Below are 24543 nucleotides of genomic sequence, written 5' to 3'. Positions count from 1 at the left end.
CTGTAGAGAAGGAAAACGGCTCAGAGGAGAAGACCACTTCCTAGAAAAGGTGCCTTACCCAGGTGCCATCCCAGAAGTGACCCACCCTAACCACAAGGAACGTCCCGCCCCTAGGGTCTTCTGGATTTACACAGCCACCATCTCTGTCAAATGACCAAACAGAGCATGAGTTCCGTGAAGTTTGAAGGCATGGGAATATTTCTTATTAAGTCATCAACGTGAAATACAGGGCAGATGGAGCAGATGGTTCTGCTCATCAGAACAAGTTCTTAAGCTAATTCTAACAACATCTTTCTAAAAAGGATTCTTCTACTCACATAAGAAAAAGGACAAAGCACCCTGCTTTGCAGGCAAGGGGATAGACTAGAGCATATGCTTTAAACAGAATGATGCTGGCTCAGGATTTTACTCAAGTCATGAGGTAGCAGATGGAAAGATCTTTTTCGTCCTTCACTGGCACACCCTAAAAGAGAAGAACTTTCTCCCACATACAACTCCTACACACCCACTGGCTACATCACAACGTCTAGCTGCCAGAAAGGAAGGGCTCTACAGGCACGAAGAGCCCCACGCCACACACTGCAAGTCTTTAAATCCTCAAAGCTAAGCCGCAACAGACAACACGGACTGCTCTCTGGAAGCCCAAGAAGTAACAGTGGCCGAGACACTCAGCAGCCATGCTTTCCCCTTCAGCTAAAGGGCACAAATCCATCCTGGGCATGACCCACATCACAGCTGAGGCTGCACAGCTGTCGAGGAGGCTCACCTGTTCCCAATCTTCTTCTTACACACCATGCAGACCTTCTCCTCCGTGATGATGCATTTCACCTGCTGGTGTAAAATCCGCTCTTCCTGGACCTGCGAGAGGACAGCGACTGGGACGGAAGCCTCAGAGTCCGGCACACAGAACCGAAGGCAGAGGCTGGAGCTGTCTCACCCCCCCAGCCCCCACAGATGCCTCTAATGGAAACCCTTGCAACCAACTGTCAAGTTGGTTATGACATCAGTTTGAGCTACAGTGTTCAAGGAACACAAAGCTCTGCTTTTGTCTATGGGGAATATGTGGTTAACTGTCTCATACTAAAAATACAACCCCATCCTAGAGTTTGGAAGGTTCATACCCTCAGAAATTCTGCATGGAGAAGGTTCTTGAGCACTTGATTGAACCGTTTTTTTTGTGCATTTTCTTCCAAGACCTTTTCCAGAAAGATGCGTATATCGTTAATCTGAGTGTTTGCTGGTAGAAGGTTGATGGCCTAGGGACAGGAAGAGAGATGGGAACAGGGTGAGATAGAACGGGAGTGAGCCTGAGGAAAAGTCTGAAGCCACACAGCTCTCGAACCCCAGTCCCTTTCTCTGTCCCCTCCTCTCACTCCTCTCATTCAGTGCACCCCTAAGTGCCTCCCATCTCCCCAGAAGAGCTCCTGACCTTGGTGGTGTCCAGCTTGCTATGGTGCAGCTCAAGGACCTGCAGGGCAGCCTGGAGGTTGGCTTGTGGCTCCAGCAGTTCCAGCTTGATTGGTCCCAGGCAGTGAACACTGGGGGGCGACAGGTACATCCGGAGCAGGGACAGATACACCTGTCTCATACAAGTCACATACGTCAGGCTGGCGGTAAGCCTCCCAGAACCCCCCAGCATTACCCCACCTAAAAATAAGAGGGGTTGGTCTCTAGTAAGAGCTGCCCTGGAGCACATAAAATTCATCATTTTTCACATTTTAAAAGATTTTGGTAAAGTCAGCCAACTGAAGATGTTAAAAATTAAGGACTGTTTTTCCTGAGAGAAAAAAAATCAAATGCATTGTGTTTGTTAAGCATTATACTGTCGAAAAAATGCTAACACTGCAAAATGACTCAAAAAGATCCCTCCCAGGAATCTGGATTTGACGCTGTGACCCTGTCACATTCTGGCAAATGAGGATTAACCCGAGCTGAGACACCATCTTTCCTACTGGTACCAGTAACACAGGGTTTCTCAACCTTAGCACTCAACATTCTGGGCTGGCTAATTCTTTGTTGAGGCTATCCTGTGCACTGTTTAGCAGCAACTCTGGCCTCTACCACCTAGATTCCAGTTACCCCGACACCCGCAGGCATGACAATCAAAGGTGTCCAGACACAGACAAATCCATGTGCATTCTAGACAGAGCACATAAGTGCACCTCACTGCAACCATTAGATGCTCCTCCTCAACAGGCTGACCATAGAACTTATACAAGCTGGGACTCTCTTAAGTAAAGGGGCAGGGGTGCTACTAATCATCACAAGGATGACAATAAGCCAGAACCATCCCAAGCAAACAGGATGTACGGTCACCCTGTCTCTCCTCAATACACATGTGCAAAATCAGTGATCTCAGCAACTCCTACCAGTGTCACCTGTGGCCGCCCCAAGGGGGTGAGGAGTGCTGTGAGGGACAGTGAAAAGCACACATGTTCCCTGGGGCCAGTGTCACTACTTACATCTTTGCTGCCATCTCTGTTTTGGTCGTAATGCTTGTGGCAGTACCTGTAAGGGAGAAAGTGGTGAGACTAGGCCAGAGCAGCTATGTCGAGGGAGAGGTCATCAATTCTGCCTGCGGGAACAGCCTCATGAGGGCTCCGCAATCGGGGGCCAGCACGGGAGGCAGAGTGGAGGGGAGGCGGCTTTCTGAACCTCTCCCGCTTCTCCTCTGCCTCTCCCCTCTCTGAGGGGCCTGCTGTCGGACTCGTTGGGCGGACTCGTTGGGCGGTGCGGTGGCAGGGTGAACGTACTCCTCGGCCATCTTTGTGTCCTTCAGGATGTGCACGTAGATGAAGAGCGCTTGCTCGTGCTTCCCCATGCGGCCCAACAGCAGTGCGCGCTCTTCTAAGAGGCCTGCAAGGAGGAAGGAGTGTGAGTAACCCTCACCACCACTGTGTAAGCACAGGCCAGGGGCTAAGCTGTTACACAACTGGGTGAAACTATTTGTATTACTTGGGACTTTTTCAAGGAGAAAATTGCTAAAATTTTAAAAAGGGCGAAGGGAGCTATTTTAGAAAGTACTTTATCCCATCTTTTTTGTGATCACTTCTAAACTGGGAAAGAACGCTAATCCAACAACCAAGTGCATAATAAGCGCCCACAATGTGCCAAGCACTCCAGCTAAGGAAACACTTGGGCTCTGCTCCCCCGGAGCTTATACATCAGACAAACGTGTGTCTTTTTCAGACAAATTATGCCAGATTACAAATATTGCTAAATAATGAACTTGCCCAAGAACATGTACTGATGCAATAAACAGGTTTCAACCTGGCCATCAACTGCCAGGTGGTTCACACCCAAAAGAGACTCCTCTCAGTCACGGTACAAAAGCGAATCTTCAGATGGGATAGAACAGCAGCCCTGGCCTGAAACACGGGGCTTTTTCCAGCCCCAACTTTTGGGAAGAGTAGGGAACTGGGGAAAAGAGAAGGATGAGTTTTTGCATTACTTTCCGCTGAAGTGGCTTCTGGCCATGAGCCAGACACTCACCATCAAAAGGAAAGTCACAGATTAGCCGGCCTGGATCATAGTAGCCAGAAATTTCCAAGAACGTAAGGAGCTTCTGTCGGTATTCTCCCAGCTCACCCTCTTCCTCTCCAGCAGGAACTGGAGTTTTGCCTTCAAAGGAAACCGAGCTCAAAATGAAATGATGCTGTGGGGCAGCAATGTGGGGTCATCAAGAAAAACGAAGGGGACGGGGTTCAATGATATCACCACAATGATCAGAAAGGGCCTCCACAGTGGGTTCCAGTTGGATTTTTCTTAGTTTACGGTCTCTACATGACCCCAAAACATCAGCTTGAGAAACAAAGGAAATCAAGCTACACAGACAAGCGCTCTTGTAAGCAAACCTGTTTCTTATCAGCACAGCTGTCGTCTTGCAGACAAATCTGTTCCTTCCCCCTCCCATATGGGCGATGCTCAGCGATGCCCAGATCCAGACAAGAGCTCTTGAGTCTCCCATGCTGGCTCACTTAGCTGCCCTGGCTCCTCTGAGGAACTTCCCACCCCCCTGGGCCCGCAGAGAAGAGTAAGGTCTGCTTCCCTGTGCCACATGGCACCCTCGGGTCCCAGGTCACCTCTAAGGCCCAGGGCCACCTGGCTTTCTAATAGAACTGGTACCTGCAGGGAAGGACAGGAGATACTCCTTCATCAGACCTTGCACCTTCTCACAGTACAGCTGGATCAGGCAGTTGTGGAACCGAGAGCCTGTCTCCTCCCAAACGTGGATGACATGTTCCTGAGGCAAGACATGGGTCTACCTGGTACCCTCTACGCTGTGGCCCAGCTCTGTCACCCCATCTCCCTCACATTTTTAAGGCCCAACAGGTCCCATCGAGATTGTCTCCTAAAATAGCTCTTCTAAAACCACCAGGAAATTTTGGAATACAACCCAGCAACATCAAGGATTATTTTCTTGATTTGCAATCTAAGCTCATTCATTAATTTTGTCCCATAATCCTCTAAACTCTCGCATCAGCCCACGTAGTTACGGTTACATAGTTGCATTCCGGTACTTAAAACCAATTTGGTTGTCCTGTGGTCACGGATGAATCTGAATGGCCATACAAATGTGGCTTTGAGATGTTTTTCTTGAACATCATTCTCTTTTATCTCTCTGTACTTTACCTCGATTTAGAAGGCATTCATCAAAGGTAACATTTCCAGCTTGATCTACCAAGATCTTTCTTCAGAGGAGGCAGAAATAATCTTCTTCCTTACATTTCTACCAATCCCCAAGTGACACAAACCCCAATCTGAATTGCCGGATAACTGCCCCATGTGGCCCTGGATCCCACATTTAAAGGTTTTTAGTTCAGACCAAAAAAAGATCTTACCAGATAAGGAATAGCCAGACCCTTAAAATTCTCCACTAAGAAGCCAAGCACTCGGTCACGTGGCAGAGACTCCACCTCCGGGAGGTCTTCGGTAAAGATCTATGGGAACAAACCCGAGTTCCAGCAGCAGAACCATCTGACTGCAGTGCTGTCAACCACACACGTGCACACACACACACGTGCACGCGCACGCACACAGTGGAGGGTCAAGTGGACTTCTGAAGGGGGAAGGGTCTACCAGATGGCACCTTAGCTCGTGTGACAGACTAGGTCACGGGCGCCGGTCTCCTGATGTCTGCACAAGGCTCTCTCCACCACATTATTACACTGTTGTCTCATCTTTCCCGGACTACTCCTCTGAACACCAGAGAAACTGCATGAATCCTACCCCCACCACCCCACTGTCCTTAGTCAAATCAGGACCCAGCATGGGACTAGATAAATCCAAGAGACCCCTGTGACCTACCTTCAGCCCATCCTCTGGGAAGTCTCGCAGCACCCACACCGAGTAGGAAAAAATCAAATGCAGGTTTTCTGTGCCTGAGAGGGAAAAGATTCGTCGACAGGTGAAGCCCACCCTGGCCACAGGACTGAGAAGGCAGGTGCACAGGTTGCCCCCGAATTTACTTTCCAGGGAAGATAGTTCTGTCCAAGCACCAGTCACTCAGGGCTGCTTGGCCCTACTGGGCTGGCTACATGCCAAAGGGCTGTCACAGTTCCACCATGGGGGTACTCTTACCCCAACTGGAGAAACAAAGTTGGGTGAGCACAAGGGAGGTAGGGGACTGACCCGCCGGAATCAGAAATGGACGGAGATCAAGTCCATTTGAACACAATCCTTCCCCACTTCCCTTTCAAAAGTTGGACTTACCCAAATGCTGCAGATACTGCACTGTCCTCTCGTGGCCTTTCAGAGGCGAGTTGGCCTTCTTGGACTGGTCCACCAGCACCTGCAGAGCTGGCCATGAAGCGCCCCCCAAAAAAGGTCATTAGCCTCTTCCAGGAGGCACATGCCCACGGGAGAGTTATCGTACTTCAGTAGGTTTCCCCTCTCCCCAGACAAGAGACCCTCCCAGATTCGAGAAGCCCCTGCTCCGGCCACCTTTCTCATGGAGCCCCTTCTTCTCGTAGAGGATGATCAGCTCGCTGTACTTGTGCGCCTTCTTCAGCACGTGCTCGCTCTCCTCAATGTGGCAGTGGTTGTTCTCCAGGCGCAGCAGAGGGGCCACCAGGGCCACATTTGTCTGTGGAAGAAGCAGGACTTCCATGGCAGCCGTGTCGTGAAGGCGCACCCCCACCCCGTCCCCCTCCTAGCCCAGGCCTGCTTCAGGCCGAAAGGAACCCAAGCCAGAGAAGGCCAACCGCCCTTTATCAGGACTACAGGGAGTGGCTTTCACAGCATTATGCTCTTTCACACAGCAGGTTTTCATGTGCCGGAGAGGAGTGGGGGGCAGGAGGGGATACATTCAGGAAACACTGCCCTGTTTGCCCTGTAGCACCAACCCCAGTCTTACCAGAGAAGACCAGCCCACTGCAAATTCTGGGGCAGTTATCTTGCCTTATCCTCCTAATTCTCAGAAGCTCAGAGGTGTCAGGTCAAGGCTAGGTGGTACCCATCATCAAAGATTTCATTCTTACTGATGGCAGTTACCCCAAAGTAGCCCTTTCCCAGCTTCAGGGGACTGGGGAATTGTGGGTACCAAGTGCTTGGAGAACTCACATGGAGGTAGCACTTGAGCAGGGTGGTGTCAATGATTTGCAACAGCTTCTTCTTGGATTTGATGGTGGGAGTGCCTTCCATAAGCGGGGAGGTGCTAGACTGGTGATCAGAGTCATTCAGCTTCTTTACCAACTGGCTTCGTTTCTGCCAAGGCCCGAAAATGTGGGGTTAAGGCCAGGACTAAATCATCCTTATCACCTGAGCTACCAGGTAATTCCAAATACCGCCAACACAGCTCACACCTATCCACCCTGATCTCACATTAGCATATAATCTTTATCGGGGATCAAAAGAGACGAATGCCAAATTGCCACAGATCCAGTTTATGGGTACAGATCCAGTAACAATTATTTATCGGGTAGTTACCACACACCAGGCACGATGCCAAGAACTTTATGTCATCCTATTTTAAACCTACAACAAATGCAGACATTAGTATCATCCCTGCTTTACAAGTGAAGAAGCCAAGGCACAGATAATTAGATCTCTCACAAGCAGCTGAGGCAAGTTTCAAATTAGGATCTAATTCCAAAGCCCATGTTCTTTTATCTAAAAAAAAATCAACTTTCTTGAGGTGTAACATACAATAAAATGTACCCTTTTAAAGTACGAAATCCATTTTGACACATATGTACATGCATATAACCACGACCCCAATCAAGGAACAGAACATTTTCTATCACCCCAGAAAGTTCCCTTGGGCTCTTCTCAAAGAGTCCCACCCACCTCTGACACCAGGGATCTGATTTCGATCACTAGAGATTAGTTTTTACCTATTCTAGAACTTCACATAAATACAATCATCCAGGTTGCACTACACTGTCTGGCAATGCCCTTGGTCTTACATGCTCCACCATCTCTCTGGCATACCAGTATCAGTGTCAGCTAACCCACACATCCCAAATGTCAGTGGAGAAGTCCAGGGAAAAATGTGTGCTCGGAGTCCTAAAGCAAAGACACTGGCAACAGAGGGTTTTCTTCAATACCACAGGCTTAGAAGACATTCTGCCCCAGGAACCTTCTTCACTTGACAAGCGACGTGAGCTGTGCAGGGTGCAGACAGACGCATGTCTGGGTACCCCTGGAGCCCAATGTCAAGGAAGTGCTGAGGCTACGCATGCCTGACCAGACCTGTGGGACCTTCACTAACACAGAAGCAGGCGGCAGGTAGCTGGTTTACAATTTCCCGGCAGTCTTTCTCAGTGCCTGCCCAGGGGACCCCTCACAGAGGTCTTCATAACACCTATGGGGAAAAAAACTTACTAAGTTCTCGGACTCTGGGTGAGTGCCCAGAAAATAAATAATAGCCCTTTGTGACAGAAGTTTGTGGTGAACAGTCTTTAATGGAGACATTAATTTTAGTGTTCCCTTGAAAATTTCACTTATCTCTCCATAACAGTAAACTGGAAAAAAAACAAATCTAAATACTCCCTCTTAAAAAAAACCCATGTTATAGAAGAATATTTATTGACAGAGAAAGATTTTCTCAATATACAGCTAAATTTTTAAAAAGCTATAGAACAACTTTAGTTGATATCCATTAGCAATAACCCCATAAATAAATTTTATTTTTATTTTTTTATTTTTTAAAGATTTATTTATTTGAGAGAGAGATTGAGAGATCAAGTGTGCAGGAGCAGGGGGAGGGGCAAAGGGAGAGGGAGAAAGAATCCTCAAACAGACTCCCTGCTGACCGCAGAGCCCAATGCAGGGCTCAAACCCAGGACCCCGATATCATGACCTGAGCCAAAATAAAGAGTCAGCCGCTCAACCGACTGAGCCACCCAGGGGCCCCAATAAATTTTTAAAAAACCGAATTCATGAATACATATCCAAGCATACCTCAGAGACATTGTGAGTTTGGTTCCAGACCACTTCGATAAAGCTAGTATCTCAATAAAGTGAGTTAAATTCATTTCTTGGTTTCACAGTGCATACAAAAGTTATGCTTATGTGTAAGTATGCTTATGGTAGTATTGTCTAACAAAATAATGTATATACCTTAATTTAAAAATACTTTATTGCTAAATAATGCTAACCATCATCTGAGCTTTCAGTGAGTTATAATCTTTTGGCTGGTGGAGGGTTCTGCCTCCATGTTGATGACTCAGGGTTGGGGTGGCTGTGGCAATTTCTCAAAATAAGACAAGGAAGTTTGCCACATCAATTGACTCTTCCTTTCAAGAATGATTTCTCTATAGCATGTGATGCTGTTTGATAGCATTTTACCCACAGAACTTCTTTCAAAACTGGAGTCTACCCTCTCAAACCCTGCCACTGCTTTATTAACTATGTTTATGGGTAATTTTAAATCCTTTGTTGTCATTTCAACAGTCTTCACAGCATCTTCACCAGAACTAGATTCCATCTCAAGAAACCACTTTCTTTGCTCATCTGTAAGAAGCAACTCATCATCCATTACAGTTTTATCCTGAGATTGCATCAAGTCAGTCACAACTTCAGGCCCCACTTCTCATTCTAGTTCTCTTGCTATTCCCACCACATCTGCAGTCACTTCCTCCACTGAAGCCTTGCACCCCTCAAAGGGCTTGAGGGCTGGAATCAGCTTCTTCCAAACTCCTGTTCATGTTGATATTCTGACCTCTTCCCATGAATCATGAGTGTTCTTTTTTTAAATTTAAATTTGATTAATTAACATATAATGTATTATTTGTTTCAGGGGTACTGGTCTGTGATTCATCAGTCCTTATATAATACCCAGTGCTCATTACAACACATACCTCCACAATGTCCATCATCCTGTCACTCCATCCCTCCACCCCCCTCCCCTCCAGCAACCCTCAGTTTGTTTCCTATGATTAAGAGTCTCTTATGGGTTGTCTCCCTCTCTGGTTTCGTCGTTTCATTTTTTCCTCTTCCTCTACAATCCTCTGCCTTGTTTCTTAAATTCCACATATCAGTAAGATCATATGATAATTGTCTTTCTCTGATTGACTTATTTCGCTTAGCATAATACCCTCTAGTTCCATCCACATTGTTGCAAATGTCAACATTTCATTTTTTGATGGCTGCATAATATTCCATTGTATATATATATGCCACATCTTCTTTATCCATTCATCTGTTGATGGACATCTGGGCTCTTTCTATCATTTGGCTATTGGGGACATTTCTGCCATAAACATTGGGGTGCAGGTGCCCCTTCGGATCAATTACATCTGTATCTTTGGGGTAAATACCCAGGAGTGCAATTGCTGGGTTGTAGGGTCGCTCTATTTTCACCTTTTTGAGGAACCTCCATACTGTTTTCAAGAGTGGCTACACCAGTTTGCATTCCCACCAACAGCGTAGGAGGGTTCCCCTTTCTCCGCATCCTCGCCAACATCTGTCGTTTCCTGACTTGTTCATTTTAGCCATTCTGACTGGCGTGAGGTGGTATCTCATTGAGGTTTTGATTTGTATTTCCCTGATGCTGAGTGATGTTGAGCACTTTTTCATGTGTCTGTTGGCCATTTGGATGTCTTCTTTGCAGAAATGTCTGTTCATGTCTTCTGCCCATTTCTTGATTGGATTATTTGTTCTTTGGGTGTTGAGTTTGATAAATTCTTTATAGATTTTGGATACTAGCCCTTTATCTGATATGTCATTTGCAAATATCTTCTCCCATTCTGTCCATTGTCTTTTGGTTTTGTCGACTGTTTCCTTTGCTGTGCACAAGCTTTTTATCTTGATGAAGTCCCAATAGTTCATTTTTGTCTTTGCTTCCCTTGCCATTGGAGACGTGTCTAGCAAGAAGCTGCTGCGGCTAAGGTCGAAGAGGTTGCTGCCTGTGTTCTCCTCAAGGATTTTGATGGATTCCTGTCTCACATTTAGGTCTTTCATCAATTTTGAGTCTATTTTAGTGTGTGGTGTAAGGAAATGGTCCAGTTTCATTCTTCTGCATGTGGCTGTCCAATTTTCCCCACACCATCTGTTGAAGAGACTTTTTTCCATTGGATATTCCTTCCTGCTTTGTCAAAGATTAGTTGACCATAGAGTTGAGGATCCATTTCTGGGTTCTCTATTCTGTTCCACTGATCTATGTGTCTGTTTTTGTGCCAGTACCATACTGTCTTGATGATTATAGCTTTGTAATAGAGCCTGAAGTCTGGAATTGTGATGCCGTCGGTTTTGGTTTTCTTTTTCAACACTCCTTTGGCTATTCGGGGTAATCATGAGTGTTCTTATGGAATGTAGAATAGTGAATCCTTTCCAGGTTTTTTATTTATTTGGCCCAGATACAGAGGAATCATTATCTATAGCAACTATAGGCTTGTGAAATGTTATTTCTTAAAGAAGACTTGAAAGTTAAAATTACTTCTTGATCCATGGCTGCAGAATGGATGCTATGTTAGTATGAAAACATTAATCTTACTGTACATCTCCATCAGAGCCCTTGGGTGACCAGGTGCATTTCAAATAACCAGTCATATTTTGAAAGGAATCTTTTTTTCTGAGCTGCAGGTCTCAACAGTGGGTGTAAAATACTCAGTAAACCATATTATAAACAGACGTGCTGTCATCCAGGCTTTGTTGTTCCATTTATAGAGCACAGGCAGAGCAGATGCAGCATCATTCTTAAGGACCCTAGGATTTTCAAAATGATCAATGAGCATTGGCTCCAACTTCAAGTCACCAGCTGCATTAGCCCCTAACAGGAAAGTCAACCTGTCCTTAGAAGCTTTGAACCCAAGCACTGACTTCTCTTCTCTAGCTATGAAAGTCCTAGTTTGCATTTCCTTCCAACAGAAGGCTGTTTCATACACTGAAGATCTGTTGTTAAGTGGAGCCACCTTCATTAATGATCTCACCTAGATCTTCTGGAGAACTTGCTGCAGCTTCTACATCAGCACTTGCTGCTTCACCTCGAACTCTATGTCATGGAGACGCCTTCCTTCTTAAACCTCATGAACCAACCTCTGCTAGCTTCCAACTTTTCATCTGTAGCTTCCTCATCCCTCTCAGCCTTCATAGATTTGAAGAGAGTTAGGGCCTTGCTCTGGATTAGGCTTTGGCGAAAGGGAATGCTGTGGCTGGTTTGATTTCTACCCAAACCACTAAAACTTTCTCCAAATCAGCAATAAGGCTGTTTCGTTTTCTTATTCATGTTACTGATGTAGCAGTTTTAATTTCCTTTAAGAATTTTTCTTCTGCATTCACAACTTGGCTAACTGGCACAAGAGGCCTAGAGTTTGGCCTATCTTGGCTTTTGACATGCTTTCCTCGCTAAGCTTAATTATCTTTACTTTTGATTAGCAATTCTTCCTTTTACTTGAACACTTAGAGGCCATTGTGGGGTTAATAACTGACTTAATTTCAAAATTATTGTGTCTCAGGGAGTAGGGAGACCCAAAAAGGAGAAGAGGCAGGAACAGCCAGTTGGTCGAGTAGTCAGAACACACAGACATTTATTAAGTTTGCCATCTTATATGGGCACAGCTGGTGGCATACCAAAACAATTACAACAGTGACATCAAAGATCAATGATCATAGATCACAAAAATAAATACAATAATAATGAAAAAACGTGAAATGTTGTGAGAATTACCACAATGTGACACAGACACAAAGTGAGTAAATGCTGTTGGAAAAATGGTGCCAACAGACTTGCTCAATGCAGGGTTGGTGCAAATCTTCAATTTGTAAAAAAAAAACCAAAAAAACGCAGCATCTGTGAAGCACAATAAAGGAGGTGTGCCTCTAAAGGTCTAGAAGGACAACACTATAATGTTCGTTACTTTTCTCTGGGTGGTAGGGTTACGGGTGATTTGTACTTTTGCTTTATACTTTTCTATGTTTGCCCAGTTTCCTGCATAGAGCATGTATTTTTCCACAAGTATGTTCCAAAAGAGTGTTTCAAAAAACTTATTTTCTATCAACTAAGATTTATTCTTTTTAGTTCCCAGAAGAGCTTAGTGTAAATTTACCAGAAATCAAGTACGTTTCCTGCTATCAAGATTTGGCATCAAACAGCTCAATGGTATGACTGAGCAGGGAGATGGAGGAGAAAGAAATGTGCCCAGCCCACCATGACTTCTACGGCATTCATTTATAGAATGCCTATGGAATTTGAGAAGGCCTGCCCTTCTCTGCCACAGAAAAGAGGTACTGGAACTCCCAGGTAAACTCTTCCACACACCTCTGTATCATACCTACCTGTGTCAGGTAGTCAATCAGAGCTAAGTGCGCCTTCTCCAATTCAGCCCCCGAGAGCACAGGCAGCGGGTTAGGATACTGCAGCTGCTTCCTATAGTCTGTGGGCAGCAGGTCCGGGTACAGGCCCATCACATGGGTAGGATCTACATGGAAGGTAAACATGATTCCCCAGAAAGGAGCACAGCAATTTAGGGATCAGATAAAACAAGACCATTACTACAGCAAAATAACTTCCAGACTGATTTTTTTTTTAAGATTTTTTTATATTTTACATAATCTCTATACCCAATATCAAGAGTCACATGCTCTACCGAATGAGCCAGCCAGGCACCCTCAGACTGATTTTTTAAAAAAGAATGACTCCAAGTTCATAAAAACTCAATGAGCTCTACACTTCTATAGTTTGAGCACTATTTATATGTATATTTCACTAAACCATTACAAAAATGCTTGACTCTATCTTCCAAGCCATACACAAATACACATATGCAGAATTAGAATGGAAAATTTATGAATTCTCTGAAAGTGGAGAAGAAAACATATTCCAAGAAAATATTGCTAAGATATTAAAGTTGAAAAAAATCAATAGCCTTAAAAAATAAAAGAATTGTATGTCAAAAAAAGAATTATTACCAAAACAAATTACTATTACTAAAACAAAGCCAGACAATAGGCTAAGGAATATATTCGCAGCATATATGGCAAGAGGCTAATAAGTTAATTATATAAAACATAAACTGGTAAAAAAAAAAAAAAGATTTCATCTGATAAACAGGCAAAAGACATGAACAACTGACAAGAAAATAATATAAATAAGTGGGAAAACATTCTGCTACATTAAGAATCAAAGCAGTACATTTAATTAGTAAAATTAGTGAAAAAAATTTTTACATGATACTACCCACTGCTTGCAATATTATGAGACTGAATCACTCTTACACTGCCAAGGCAAAAATACTCTACCTCAATAAGGAAAAAGGCACTTGGACCCACTAATCCCACTTCTAGGAGTTTACCCTAAGAAAACAGTCTAAAGGCGGGGGTGGGGGGGAGACACATCTGAATAAACAGGTCATGTAATGAACATTATTTGTAACAGTGCAATTCTGGAAAAATGGTGGAATTCCTTCAGCAGCAGAACTATAGTCTATTCAACTAAGAGACTATAAGGCAATCATTACAAATCGTAATTATGAAGGGCACACAGCAACAAGGAAAAACAGTGTAACAATTCTAAGTAACAAAAACTATAAAAGCATATACTGTTATGATTATCATTACATTGAGATGTACACATGTGAAAAAGCTTGGATGAAAAAGAGACAAAACGAGAGTCAAGGCTAGATCTAGAGTAAATTTTTTTTTCCTTTAACACCTCAATAAATGTTTTGTCCTAGCATTACTTTATTTTCATTAAAATTAAAAAAAAAAAAAAAGTTGGAGGACCAGGAGGCCATGTCCCTTCTAGAAGGAGCTGAGCCCCAGGCAAGCAGACCAGAAGAGAAATGTTACCCAGTCTTGCCTTGAAGCCTCCAGAACCCACATCATCCCCAAGAAACCTTTGTCTGACCCCGGTATTTCTGCCAAGCTAGGAAGACTGTGTTCCTCAAAACCTGAGAATCATGATAATGTGAAACAGACACTCCTGGGAAGCTGAAAGGGACAGCAGGCGGATCTGTGTGGCTGCCACACAGAAGCACAGGCTGAGGAACGCAGACAACCACTGGGGGCCCGGAGTGAATCCACCGCCCTCGCCTAGGCTTTGCCAGGCTCCCGCACCACGGTGTGTGTCTACAGATGTGGCTCTAATCACATCGCTCTACTTAAAACCTTGTGATGTCACCTGAAGCCTACAATACAAAGTCCAAAGTCCCTTGCAGCACTCAAGGTCCTCTGAGATTTAGACCCAACATCTCTTTCTCATATGACCTATCAAGCACCACCAACATCACACTGGGCTGGGGCTCACAGACCCTCAGCCACCACTGAGTCCTCTTGCCACCCACCCTTCCTTTACACTCTGCTTTTCCTTCTATCTTCCAGAGCCCGGTCACCTCCTCTTGAGACTCCTGACTTACTTCTCCACAACCCTGGAGACGCTTATTCCAACATTTCACTGATGGTTTTACATGCAAGCGCTTTGTGGCCATATAACAGGTCTTATTTATCCATGAAGCCCAAGATCAAAGGTACAGTTGGCACTGACATCGCTTATCTGATTTGCCCTTGGCCCGCATGTTCACCAAGTCCAGGATTATGCCACACATTGAATCCCCAGTAATATAGACAGGTAATTCACAACGGGATTAAATTCCTTATGCAGAACAAAGGATACAGATCAACTATGCTCTAGCCACATGGATCTGGCTGCTCCTGGAACACACTAGGCAGCATTCCAACCTCACCACCTTGGCACTAGCCATTCCCTTGGCCTGCAGTGCACCTGCCCAGACACCTGCCCAGTTCATTAAATAGCTTCCTTCAGGCCCTAACTTCTCAGAGATGCCTTCCCTGACCATTTTATCTTAAATTGTAATCCTAATTCCCATCTTCAGTACTCCTTATCCCCATTCCCCTGCTTTATTTTTCTTAGGATTTACCACTTCCCAATATATTATAAATTTGCTTATTTATTTGGTTGTCTGCACCCTCTCCAACAGAATATAAGCCCCACTACCTGGTACCCAGAATAGTCTCCAACGCATGGTAGAAGCTTGATAAAATTTTTATTGACTAAATAAGTAATGAATATAGTTATCTGAACAAATTCAATAGTCTAAGGCTCAACTTCAAGATCTAAATATGGGTTTCAAGAAATATAAAAACTGGGGCACCTGGGTGGCTCAGTCAGTTAAGCGTCTGCCTTTGGCTCGGGTCATGATCCCAGGGTCCTGGGATCTAGCCCCAAGTGGGGCCCCCTGCTCAGCGAGGAGTCTTCTTCTCCCTCTTCCTCTGCACCCACCCCCTGGCTTGTGCTCTCTCTCTCTCTCTCTCTCAAATAAATAAATAAAATGTTAAAAAAAAAAAAAAGAAATATAAAAACTATCTTATTCACATTCTTGCCATTCCACACATCCTGCTCAACCACCAAGACTCCAAAACTCCATGGTCTCAATGCAGTGTGTCTTCTTATCAAGCCCTTGTGCAAATACCTATAGTACTTACGTTTCTATCTTGCCTTAGAGCTTTTTATGTACAAGTTGTAGGTTGCCATAAGGAAATAATCTAAAATATTGGTTCTTAAACATTTTTAGGATCTAAGACATCAGAGGATGTGATCAAACATACTAATCCTCTCTCTAGAAAAACCCACGTATGAAAAAAATTTTATATCAAGTCTAGAGTGGTTCACAAACTTGATAAAGTCCACTCACAGGCCCTATGTCCCCAGTGAGAGCAGACAGAGCTTCTTTCTCACTCACAAGGGGTAGAAATAGGCCACCCTTATAAGAAACCTATCTGTGGAACACAGTAAAGTGAGAGGCAGGAAAAGCAAACCTGGGCCCAGTCCATCCTACACTAGGGGGATCAAAGGACACTGGGCCTGGTAGTATGACATTCGAGCCGTCTGAGACTGTTCTCTGAAGCCTGGCCTCCCTCTGGCTCAGAAGAAACATCCCTCTACAAAATTTCCTTTTGCTCCTATTCCATGCCCCCGAAAGCAGTCTTCTGACTTGGCATCCCAGGTATACTCTGTTCTGCTACAACCTGAGTTTCTTTCATATGAATTAGTTAACACAGTTCATAAGTAGGATAATATTATCATTATGAGGCAAAAGTTGTGTTGGGGGGCACCTGCGTGGCTCAGTTGGTTAAGTATCTGCCTTTGGCTCAGGTCATGATCCCAGGGTCCTGGGACTGAGCCCCGCATCAGATTCCCTGCTCAGCGGGAAGTCTGCTTCTCCCTCTCCCTCTGTGCTCTCTCTCTCTCCAGTAAATAAAATCTTTTAACAACAACAAAAAAAAGTTGTGTTGATTTGTATGCAAATTTCCCCAGCTTGTTAATGTTTTAAAGTGACCAGGCAGGCAAGCTTCCTCACAATTCTTTTTTTTTTAAAGATTTTATCCCTTTATTTGACAGAGAGAGAGACAGCGAGAGAGGGAACCCAAGCAGGGGAAGTGGGAGAGGGAGGAGCAAGCTCCCCACGGAGCAGGGAGCCCGATGCGGGACCCAATCCCAGGACCCCAGGATCATGACCTGAGCAGAAGGCAGACGCTTAACAACTGAGCCACCCAGGCACCCAAGCTTCCTCACAATTAAAGAAAAAGCCTTACCTATACAGGGAGACCTAAAGAAAAGAACTGAAACAGAAGTGACCTCTTTTAGTCAAGGAGTGGCTGGCTGGTTAGTAGCTTCAAAATCCACTATACTTTCTATTAAGTTAAACCACCTGGAAAAGCTGAGAGTAAAAATAAAGCAAAGATGTTCCCCCCACATTCATTTTTTTGGGGGTCTCATAAAGAAGTCTATACCCAGGATCAGACTTTTCATTTTGATGAAACTAGTTTCTATTAGAAGCAAATATTCTCAAAGATTTGTATCTCAAAGGAGAAAGCATAGCCTCAGGGTTCAATACTGCAAAGCACTACCATGCTGAGTACCAACAACAGTGGGGATTTAATGTTAGTAGGACAGCTATTGTTTTAATTAGTGTTCCACTTACCAAGCTGCCTATGCCTTGAGTGGTCTGCCCCAACCTCATTTCTCCCATAAGCCCTGTTATTTCCCTAGAGTATTTATTATAGAATATAAGGTTTTCCAGGACCACATTCAAGGCCTCATAGCAAAAATGCCTGCACCTTGATATACATAAAGAAGAGTGCCTTGGGTGCCATGTATGAATATTCTAGCCACTGGAAAGAGATCTCACCTCTCTACTGTAAGTAAATAAAGGGATATTGGAAGTCTGTGTTTATGGGTGAGACCAGTTACACAAGATAAGGACTGTAAATATATAACACTGTGGCCACCCACAAGATCCTGTGAGGCACGAGGATCAATTGAAATGAGCAGAAACTAGCCCCGGTTTCAGATGTCCAATACCATTTCTCCCGTCCTTTCCAGTTCCCCTCCCTCCATGAGGTCCATCCAAGGCCAAACCCCATGTGTTACCTGTGCCAAGCTTAGCAAAGACCTGCATGGACTCATCAAAACGCTTCTGGCAGAAGAGGTTGAAGGCATACAAGTTCTTGATGTGATGGATCTGTTGCTGCTTTTCGCTGTCGGAATCATCTTTCATTTCCTAAGTAAGAGAGTAGAACAGGTAAGAGCGCATTCACTCAACAAATATTTATTCAGTATATACTAGGGATCAGACAACATCGTAGGAGGTCCGCATGCCAAACTGTACAAGACAAGCCACGTGGCACCTGCCCTCATAGACTGTCCTGACAATCTAACCACAAGACTGAGAAGAAACTCTGCAATTAAAATGCAACAGCGTTTCTACAAAATATCTGAGCAGTACCCCTGAAAACGGTCAAGGTCACAAAAAACAAGGGAAGAGTAAGAAACTGTCATACAGGGGTGCCTGGATGGCTCAGTCGTTAAGCGCCTGCCTTCGGCTCAGGTCATGGTCCCAGGGTCCTGCGATCGAGCCCCGCATCAGGCTCCCTGCTCAGCGGGAAGCCTGCTTATCCCTCTCCCACTCCCCCTGCTTGTGCTCTCTCTTTCACTGTGTCTCTCTCTGTCAAATAAATAAATAAAAAACACTAAACAACAACAACAAAAAACTGTCATACACCAGACAACACTAAGGACACAGACCAACTAAATACAATATAATTTCTGGATTTGAAACTGGAACAGAAAAAGGGCATTAACTAATGGAAAAACTGGTGAAATCTGAATAAAGTCTAGAGTTTAGTTTAAAAACACAGAAAAATCAAAACTAAAAACACTGTGAGTGAGGACAGAATGCAGGGCATTTAATGTCACTGGCACAGCTGGGCAAGGTCCTGTTCACAGTAAGAGCTAAATTAATGCAGCTATTTATTATCTTTGTTTCTTCCTTATAACCTTTTATTCCCCTTATATTCTTTTTAACCAATCTTTACTACATTTAATTTCTTCCTTCAAAATTTCTTTCCATTTCTTCCCTTCTTTTCCTTTCCTATTCTGTTGCCATCACCCCACTCCAGACCACCATCACCACAGGGCCACACCCCGTCTAAGCCCTCTTGGTGCTTTACAGGTTTTCAGAACCCGGCACAGCCTTCTTCTCTAGCTTACTCCCAGATGCTCAAGCATCACCCTCCACTCCAGTCAGGATGAGCTCCAAGCCATTTCTACACTTGTTTTCACTTCTTTAACTTCCTCAGGCTCTTACTGCTCCCTGTTTCCCCATCTGATCCTGATCTCGCCTATTCAGAAAGGGTCCAACCCTGGGATGTCCTGTCTAGCCCACAGGGAACTGTCCCCTGGCTAAAATTTTGCTCCACATTTTGTCAATGGCGAAATTTAATATGTACTTGCCCTCTGAAAGTTTCATGTATATTCTTTGATTTATTTAAATAAAAGACAGGTTCCTAAAGAGCTAAGATGGTATCAACCAACCTTCTTTCATCATAGCACGAACACCTAGTAAGTACAAGTCTAGAAAAGAGAAGGGAAAAATGGAAACCCACTTCCACCTTCTCTACCAAAGATTAAACAAACACACAACCTGCAGCAGGAAGATCACTGAAAACACCCAAGACCTTCCTGTGAAGAAAAACAGATACTAAAAAAGCTACGTGCTGCATGACACCCTTTAAAGTTCAAAACTAAATAACATATTCAAGCACACATATATATGTAAATGGTTAACAAAAAACCACTTTTTAAAATTTATTAATTCCAGTATAACTAACATAGTGTTATATTAGTTTCAGGTGTACACTGCAGTGACTCCACCCTTACATACACCATCACAAGGGCACGCCTTAATCCCCAGCACCTATTTCCCCCATCCCCCACCACCTCCCCTCTGGTAAGTTAAGAGTCTGCTTTTGTGGTTTGTCTTTTTTGTCCTTTTGTTTCTTAAATTCCGTATGACTGAAATCGTATGGTATTTGCCTTTCTCTGACTGATTTCACTTAGCATTATACCCTCTAGCTCCATTCATGTTGTTGCAAATGGCAGGATTTCATTCTTTTTTTATGGCTGAGTAATATTCCATATTACTGATTTGATATATATATAGACAGATAGATATATCAGCTCTTCTTTATTCATTCATCTATTGATGGACACTTATGTTGCTTCCATATCTTGGCTATTGTAAATAATGCTGCAATAAGCTTAGGGGTACATATATCTTTTCAAATTAGTGTTTTTGTATTCTTTGGGTAAATACCCAGTAGTGGAATTACTGGATCATATGGTAATTCTTTTTTTAATTTTTTAAGGAACCTCCATATTGTTTTCCACAGTAGCTGCACCAGTTTGCATTCCCGCCCACAGTTCATAAGGGTTCCTTTTTCTCCACATCCTCGCCAACACTTGTTGTTCCTCGGGTTTTTGATTTTAGCCATTCTGACAGGCATGAGGTGTATCTCACTGTGGTTTTGGCAGCTCCCTCCCCCTTCTGTTTATCTTCTGATATCTCCCCACAGTTTCATGACTCCCCACGGTTTACCTTGCCAAAGGCAGTTGCTTTTCTGCTTGTAGAGATCCAGATACATATTCTTACATCTCAGGCTGATTTTTCATGGGTGTTCAAAATGGTTTGATAGACATCCAGCTAAATTCTGGGGACCAGTTGAAACGGGGTCCCCTTCTCTGCCATCTTGCCTCCACCTTTCATTGTGGTTTTGATTTGCATTTCCCTGATGATGAGTGATGTTGAGCATTTTTTCATGTGTCTGTTGGCCATCTGTATGGCTTTCTTTGGAGAAATCTCTGTTCATGTCTTCTGCCCATTTTGTAATTGGATTATTTGCTTTCTGAATGTGCAGTTGTACAAGTTCTTTACATATTTTGGATACTAACCCTTTATTGAATGTATCATTTGTAAATATCTTCTACCATTCCGTAGGTTGTCTTTTAGTTTTGTTGATGGTTTCCTTTGCTGTGCAGAAGCTTTTTATTTTGATGTAGTCCCAATACTTTATTTTTGCTTTTGTTTCCCTTGCCTGAGGAGATATATCTAGAAAAATGCTGCTATCGCCCGTATCAGAGAACTTACTGCCTGTGTTCTCTTCTATGATTTTGATGGTTTCAGGTCTCACCTTTAGGTCTTTAATCTATTTTGAGTTTATTTTTGTGTATGGTGCAAAAAAGTGATCCAGTTTCATTCTTTTGTATACTGATGTCCAGTTTTCCCAATACCATTCTTGAAGAGATTTTTTTACCCATTGTATATTCTTGCCTCCTTTGTTGCAGATTAATTAACCATATAATCATGGGTTTATTTCTGAGCTATTCTGTTTCATTGACCTTTGTGTCCATTTTTCTGCCAGTACCATACTGTTTTGATTCCTACAGCTTTACAGTGTATCTTGAAATCTGGTATTGTGATACCTCCCCTCCAGCTTTGTTTTTCTTTCTCAAGATTGTTTTGGGTATTTGGGGTCTTTTGTGGGTTACATACAAATTTTAGTACTGTTATAGTTCTGTGAAAAATGCTCTTGGCATTTTGATAGGGATTGCACTCAATCTATAGATTGCTTTTGGTAGTATGGAGATTTGAACAATATTAATTCTTCCATTCATTGGCATGGGCTATCTTTCCATTTGTATCATCTTCAATTTTTCATCAATGTTTTCAGAGTACAGGTCTTTCACCTCCTTGGGTAAGTTTATTCCTAAGTATTTTATTCTTTTTGGTGCAATTGTAAATGGGATAGTTTTCTTAATTTCTCTTTCCACTATTTCATTGTTAGTGTATAGAAATGCAACAGATTTCTGTAGATTGATTTTGTATCCTGTGACTTTAGTGAATTCATTTATCAGTTCTAGCAGTTTTTTGGTGGAGTCTTTTGGGTTTTCTATATATAGTATCAGGCCATCTGCAAATAGGGATAGTTTTACTTCTTCCTTACTGATTTGGATGCCTTTTATTTCTTTTTGTTGTCCAACTGCTGTGGCTAGCACTTCCAGTACTATGTTGAATAAAAGTGGTTAAAGTGGACATCTTTATCTTGTTCCTGACCTTAGGGGAAAGGTTCTCAGTTTTCCCCATTTAGGATGATATTAGCTATGGGTTTTTCATATATGGCCTTTATTATGTTGAGGTATATTCCCTCTAAACCTACTTTGTTAAGGGTTTTATCATGAATAGATGTTGTACTTTGTCCAATGCTTTTTCTGTGTCTACTGAAATGATCATTATGGTTCTTATCCTTTCTCTTATTGATGTGATGTATCAGGTTGACTGATTTGCAAATACTGAACCACCCTTGCAACCCAGGAAGAAATCCCACCTGATTGTGGTGAATGATTTTTTTAATGTACTGTTGGATTCAGTTAGGAGGTATTTTATTGAGGATTTTTCCATCTATGTTCATCAGGGATATTGACCCAGGGATACTGTAGTTCTTTTTTTGTAGTATCTTTATCTGGTTTTGGTATCAGGGTAATGCTGGCCTCGTAGAAGGAATTTGGAAGCTTTCCTTCCTCTTCTATTTTTTGGAATAGTTTGAGAAGAATAGGCATTAACTCTTCTTTAAATGTTTGGCAGAATTCACCTGTGAAGCCATCTGGTCCCGGACTTTTGCTTTTTGGGAGTTTTTTGATTACTGATTCAATTTCATTGCTGGTAATCAGTCTGTTCAAATTTTCTATTTCTTCTTGATTCAGTTTTGGGAAGTTATATGTTTCTAAGAATTTATTTATATCTTCTAGGTTGTCCAATTTGTTGGTATATAATTTTTCATAATATTCTCTTATAATCCTCTTTGTATTTCTGTAGTGTCAATTTCTCCTCTTTCATTTCTAATGTTGTTTGAGTCCTCTCTTTTTTGATGAGTCTGGCTAAATTGGCTATTACCAATTTTGTTGATCTTTTCAGAGAACTAGCTCCTGATTTCATTAATTCGTTTACTGTATTGTTTTGTTTCTATTTCACTTATTTCTGCTCTAATCTTTATTATTTCCTTCCTTCTGCTGGTTTGGAGTTTTGTTTGTTGTTTTTCTAGCTCTTTTAGGTGTAAGGTTAGGTTGTTGATTTGAGATTTTTCAACAAGAAATACATTTTTAAAGGGCACAATAAACACAAATTTAGGATGATGGCTTGTCTGGAGGGGAGGCAGAAGAATGAGATGGAGAGGAACATATAGGTTATGTAAGCTATTTTTCTTGGGTAGGATGGTGGGTTCATGGGTATTTATTATTTTAAAAATGAAAATAAAATAATTTAGGGCAATGCATGAGTGACAACAAAATAAAAATAAAGTAGTAAGATGCTGAAATTAAATGCCCCAAGAAAAACACAATCTTTATGGGATATTAAATATTTCTAACTATTAAGACTGGATTTTTGTTTTAAATCCAAAATGTATATATCGAAGATAAATACTGCCCTTCAAAAGTATCTATCAGGGGCACCTGGGTGGCTCAGTCACTAAGCGTCTGCCTTCGGCTCAGGTTATGATCCCAGGGTCTTGGGATCGAGCCTTGCATCAGGCTCCCTGCTTGGCGGGAAGCCTGCTTCTCCCTCTCCCACTCCCCCTGCTTGTGTTCCCTCTCTCGCTGTGTCTCTGTCAAATAAATAAAAAAATCTTTAAAAAAATAAAACAAAAAAACCCAAAAAACAAAAGTATCTAACACATGTAACTATAAACATAAATTCCAAAATTTATGATCACTGCTTTCCTCTCAGAAATAATTTACAAAATACTCTAAAAACTAAGCTTTTTAAATATTATCTTCATAAAAATCTCTTCTTTTACTAAATTAGCACTGTCTAGTTCAAGGTCTAGGATCAGAATGACCTTTGGTTGTTTCCTAAAATCAAATCTACTCTCTACAGACAATAATCACCACTGGGGATATTTAAAAGAACAAGACAAGTCTCAGAAGTCAGTCTCCAAGAAGTATGTTGGCAATGAGAGAACCGCCAAAAAAAAAGTATGGGCACTACTTGGCTGTGAACAACATTCCATTCCAACATTCAAGGAGAGTGGCAGCCATAAATATAAGAGTGCAGCCCCCCAATGCAGCAACTCGAGGTGGTTTCAGAAACCTGAAGAAGGCCTGCTTATCCAAAGACAGGGATCTACTGTTGAAAGGAATTCTGAAAAGCCCTCTAGTTGTTGCATTCAATCAGACTATAATCTTACATTATGACTGTTATTTTATTTTATTTTTTTAGGATTGTTATTTTAATGCTTGCACTGTCTAATTTTTCAAGGCTATTAAATTCAAGGCTATATCATATCTATTAAATTATTTTATTGTCTTCTAAATTCTAGGAGATACTATTATTATAATTGGCATTCATTCTACATTTGACAGATAAACTATCTGAAAAAGTGAAATTATTTAGAGTTATATAGATATTTTATGGCAGAGTCAGACCCTGAATCCAAGTCCCTTAACTCGCAGCTCTGTGCTTATTCTACCAGTCCAAACTAAATATAAACATCTAAACCAAAATCACTTGCTTTGGAGAACAATGAGGAAGGCAGACTCACATCCAAATCTCAGAAATAGTACTTACTGCGAGCTGTAGAGCCAATTCAAACTGCTTGTCCTGGAGAAGCTGTTGGATTTGGGTTGCCATGGGGACAGGAATGAGTCTCCAAACAAAATGATTGCTGGCCACATAGATAATGTTTGATCTGGAGGCAGGAATAAGAATATTAGCAAAAGAGCACAGGCTTTATGATGACACAGGTGATTTT

General features: G+C 42.6%; 1 protein-coding gene across 1 annotated transcript in view; it reads right to left on the bottom strand.

The window, feature by feature from the left end:
- The window catches only part of VPS39 (VPS39 subunit of HOPS complex), a 47622-nt gene that overhangs the window by 2128 nt on the left and 20951 nt on the right, over window positions 1–24543 (bottom strand). The window contains exons 10-24 of the mRNA XM_036084625.2: window positions 24360–24480; window positions 17831–17960; window positions 12718–12860; window positions 6562–6705; window positions 5944–6085; window positions 5713–5799; window positions 5308–5381; window positions 4842–4940; window positions 4126–4243; window positions 3493–3621; window positions 2754–2856; window positions 2463–2508; window positions 1430–1579; window positions 1122–1256; window positions 767–858 (exon numbers count right to left, since the gene is read on the bottom strand). Of these exons, the coding sequence (XP_035940518.1) occupies window positions 767–858; window positions 1122–1256; window positions 1430–1579; window positions 2463–2508; window positions 2754–2856; window positions 3493–3621; window positions 4126–4243; window positions 4842–4940; window positions 5308–5381; window positions 5713–5799; window positions 5944–6085; window positions 6562–6705; window positions 12718–12860; window positions 17831–17960; window positions 24360–24480 (1713 nt within the window). The remainder of the gene's footprint in view (window positions 1–766; window positions 859–1121; window positions 1257–1429; window positions 1580–2462; window positions 2509–2753; window positions 2857–3492; window positions 3622–4125; window positions 4244–4841; window positions 4941–5307; window positions 5382–5712; window positions 5800–5943; window positions 6086–6561; window positions 6706–12717; window positions 12861–17830; window positions 17961–24359; window positions 24481–24543) is intronic.

The sequence above is a fragment of the Halichoerus grypus genome, chromosome 8 (assembly GCF_964656455.1).
Source record: "Halichoerus grypus chromosome 8, mHalGry1.hap1.1, whole genome shotgun sequence".
Taxonomy (NCBI): Eukaryota; Metazoa; Chordata; class Mammalia; order Carnivora; family Phocidae; genus Halichoerus; species Halichoerus grypus.
The sequence above is the reverse complement of the archived record's forward strand: the minus strand, read 5'-3'. Positions and strand labels throughout refer to the sequence as shown.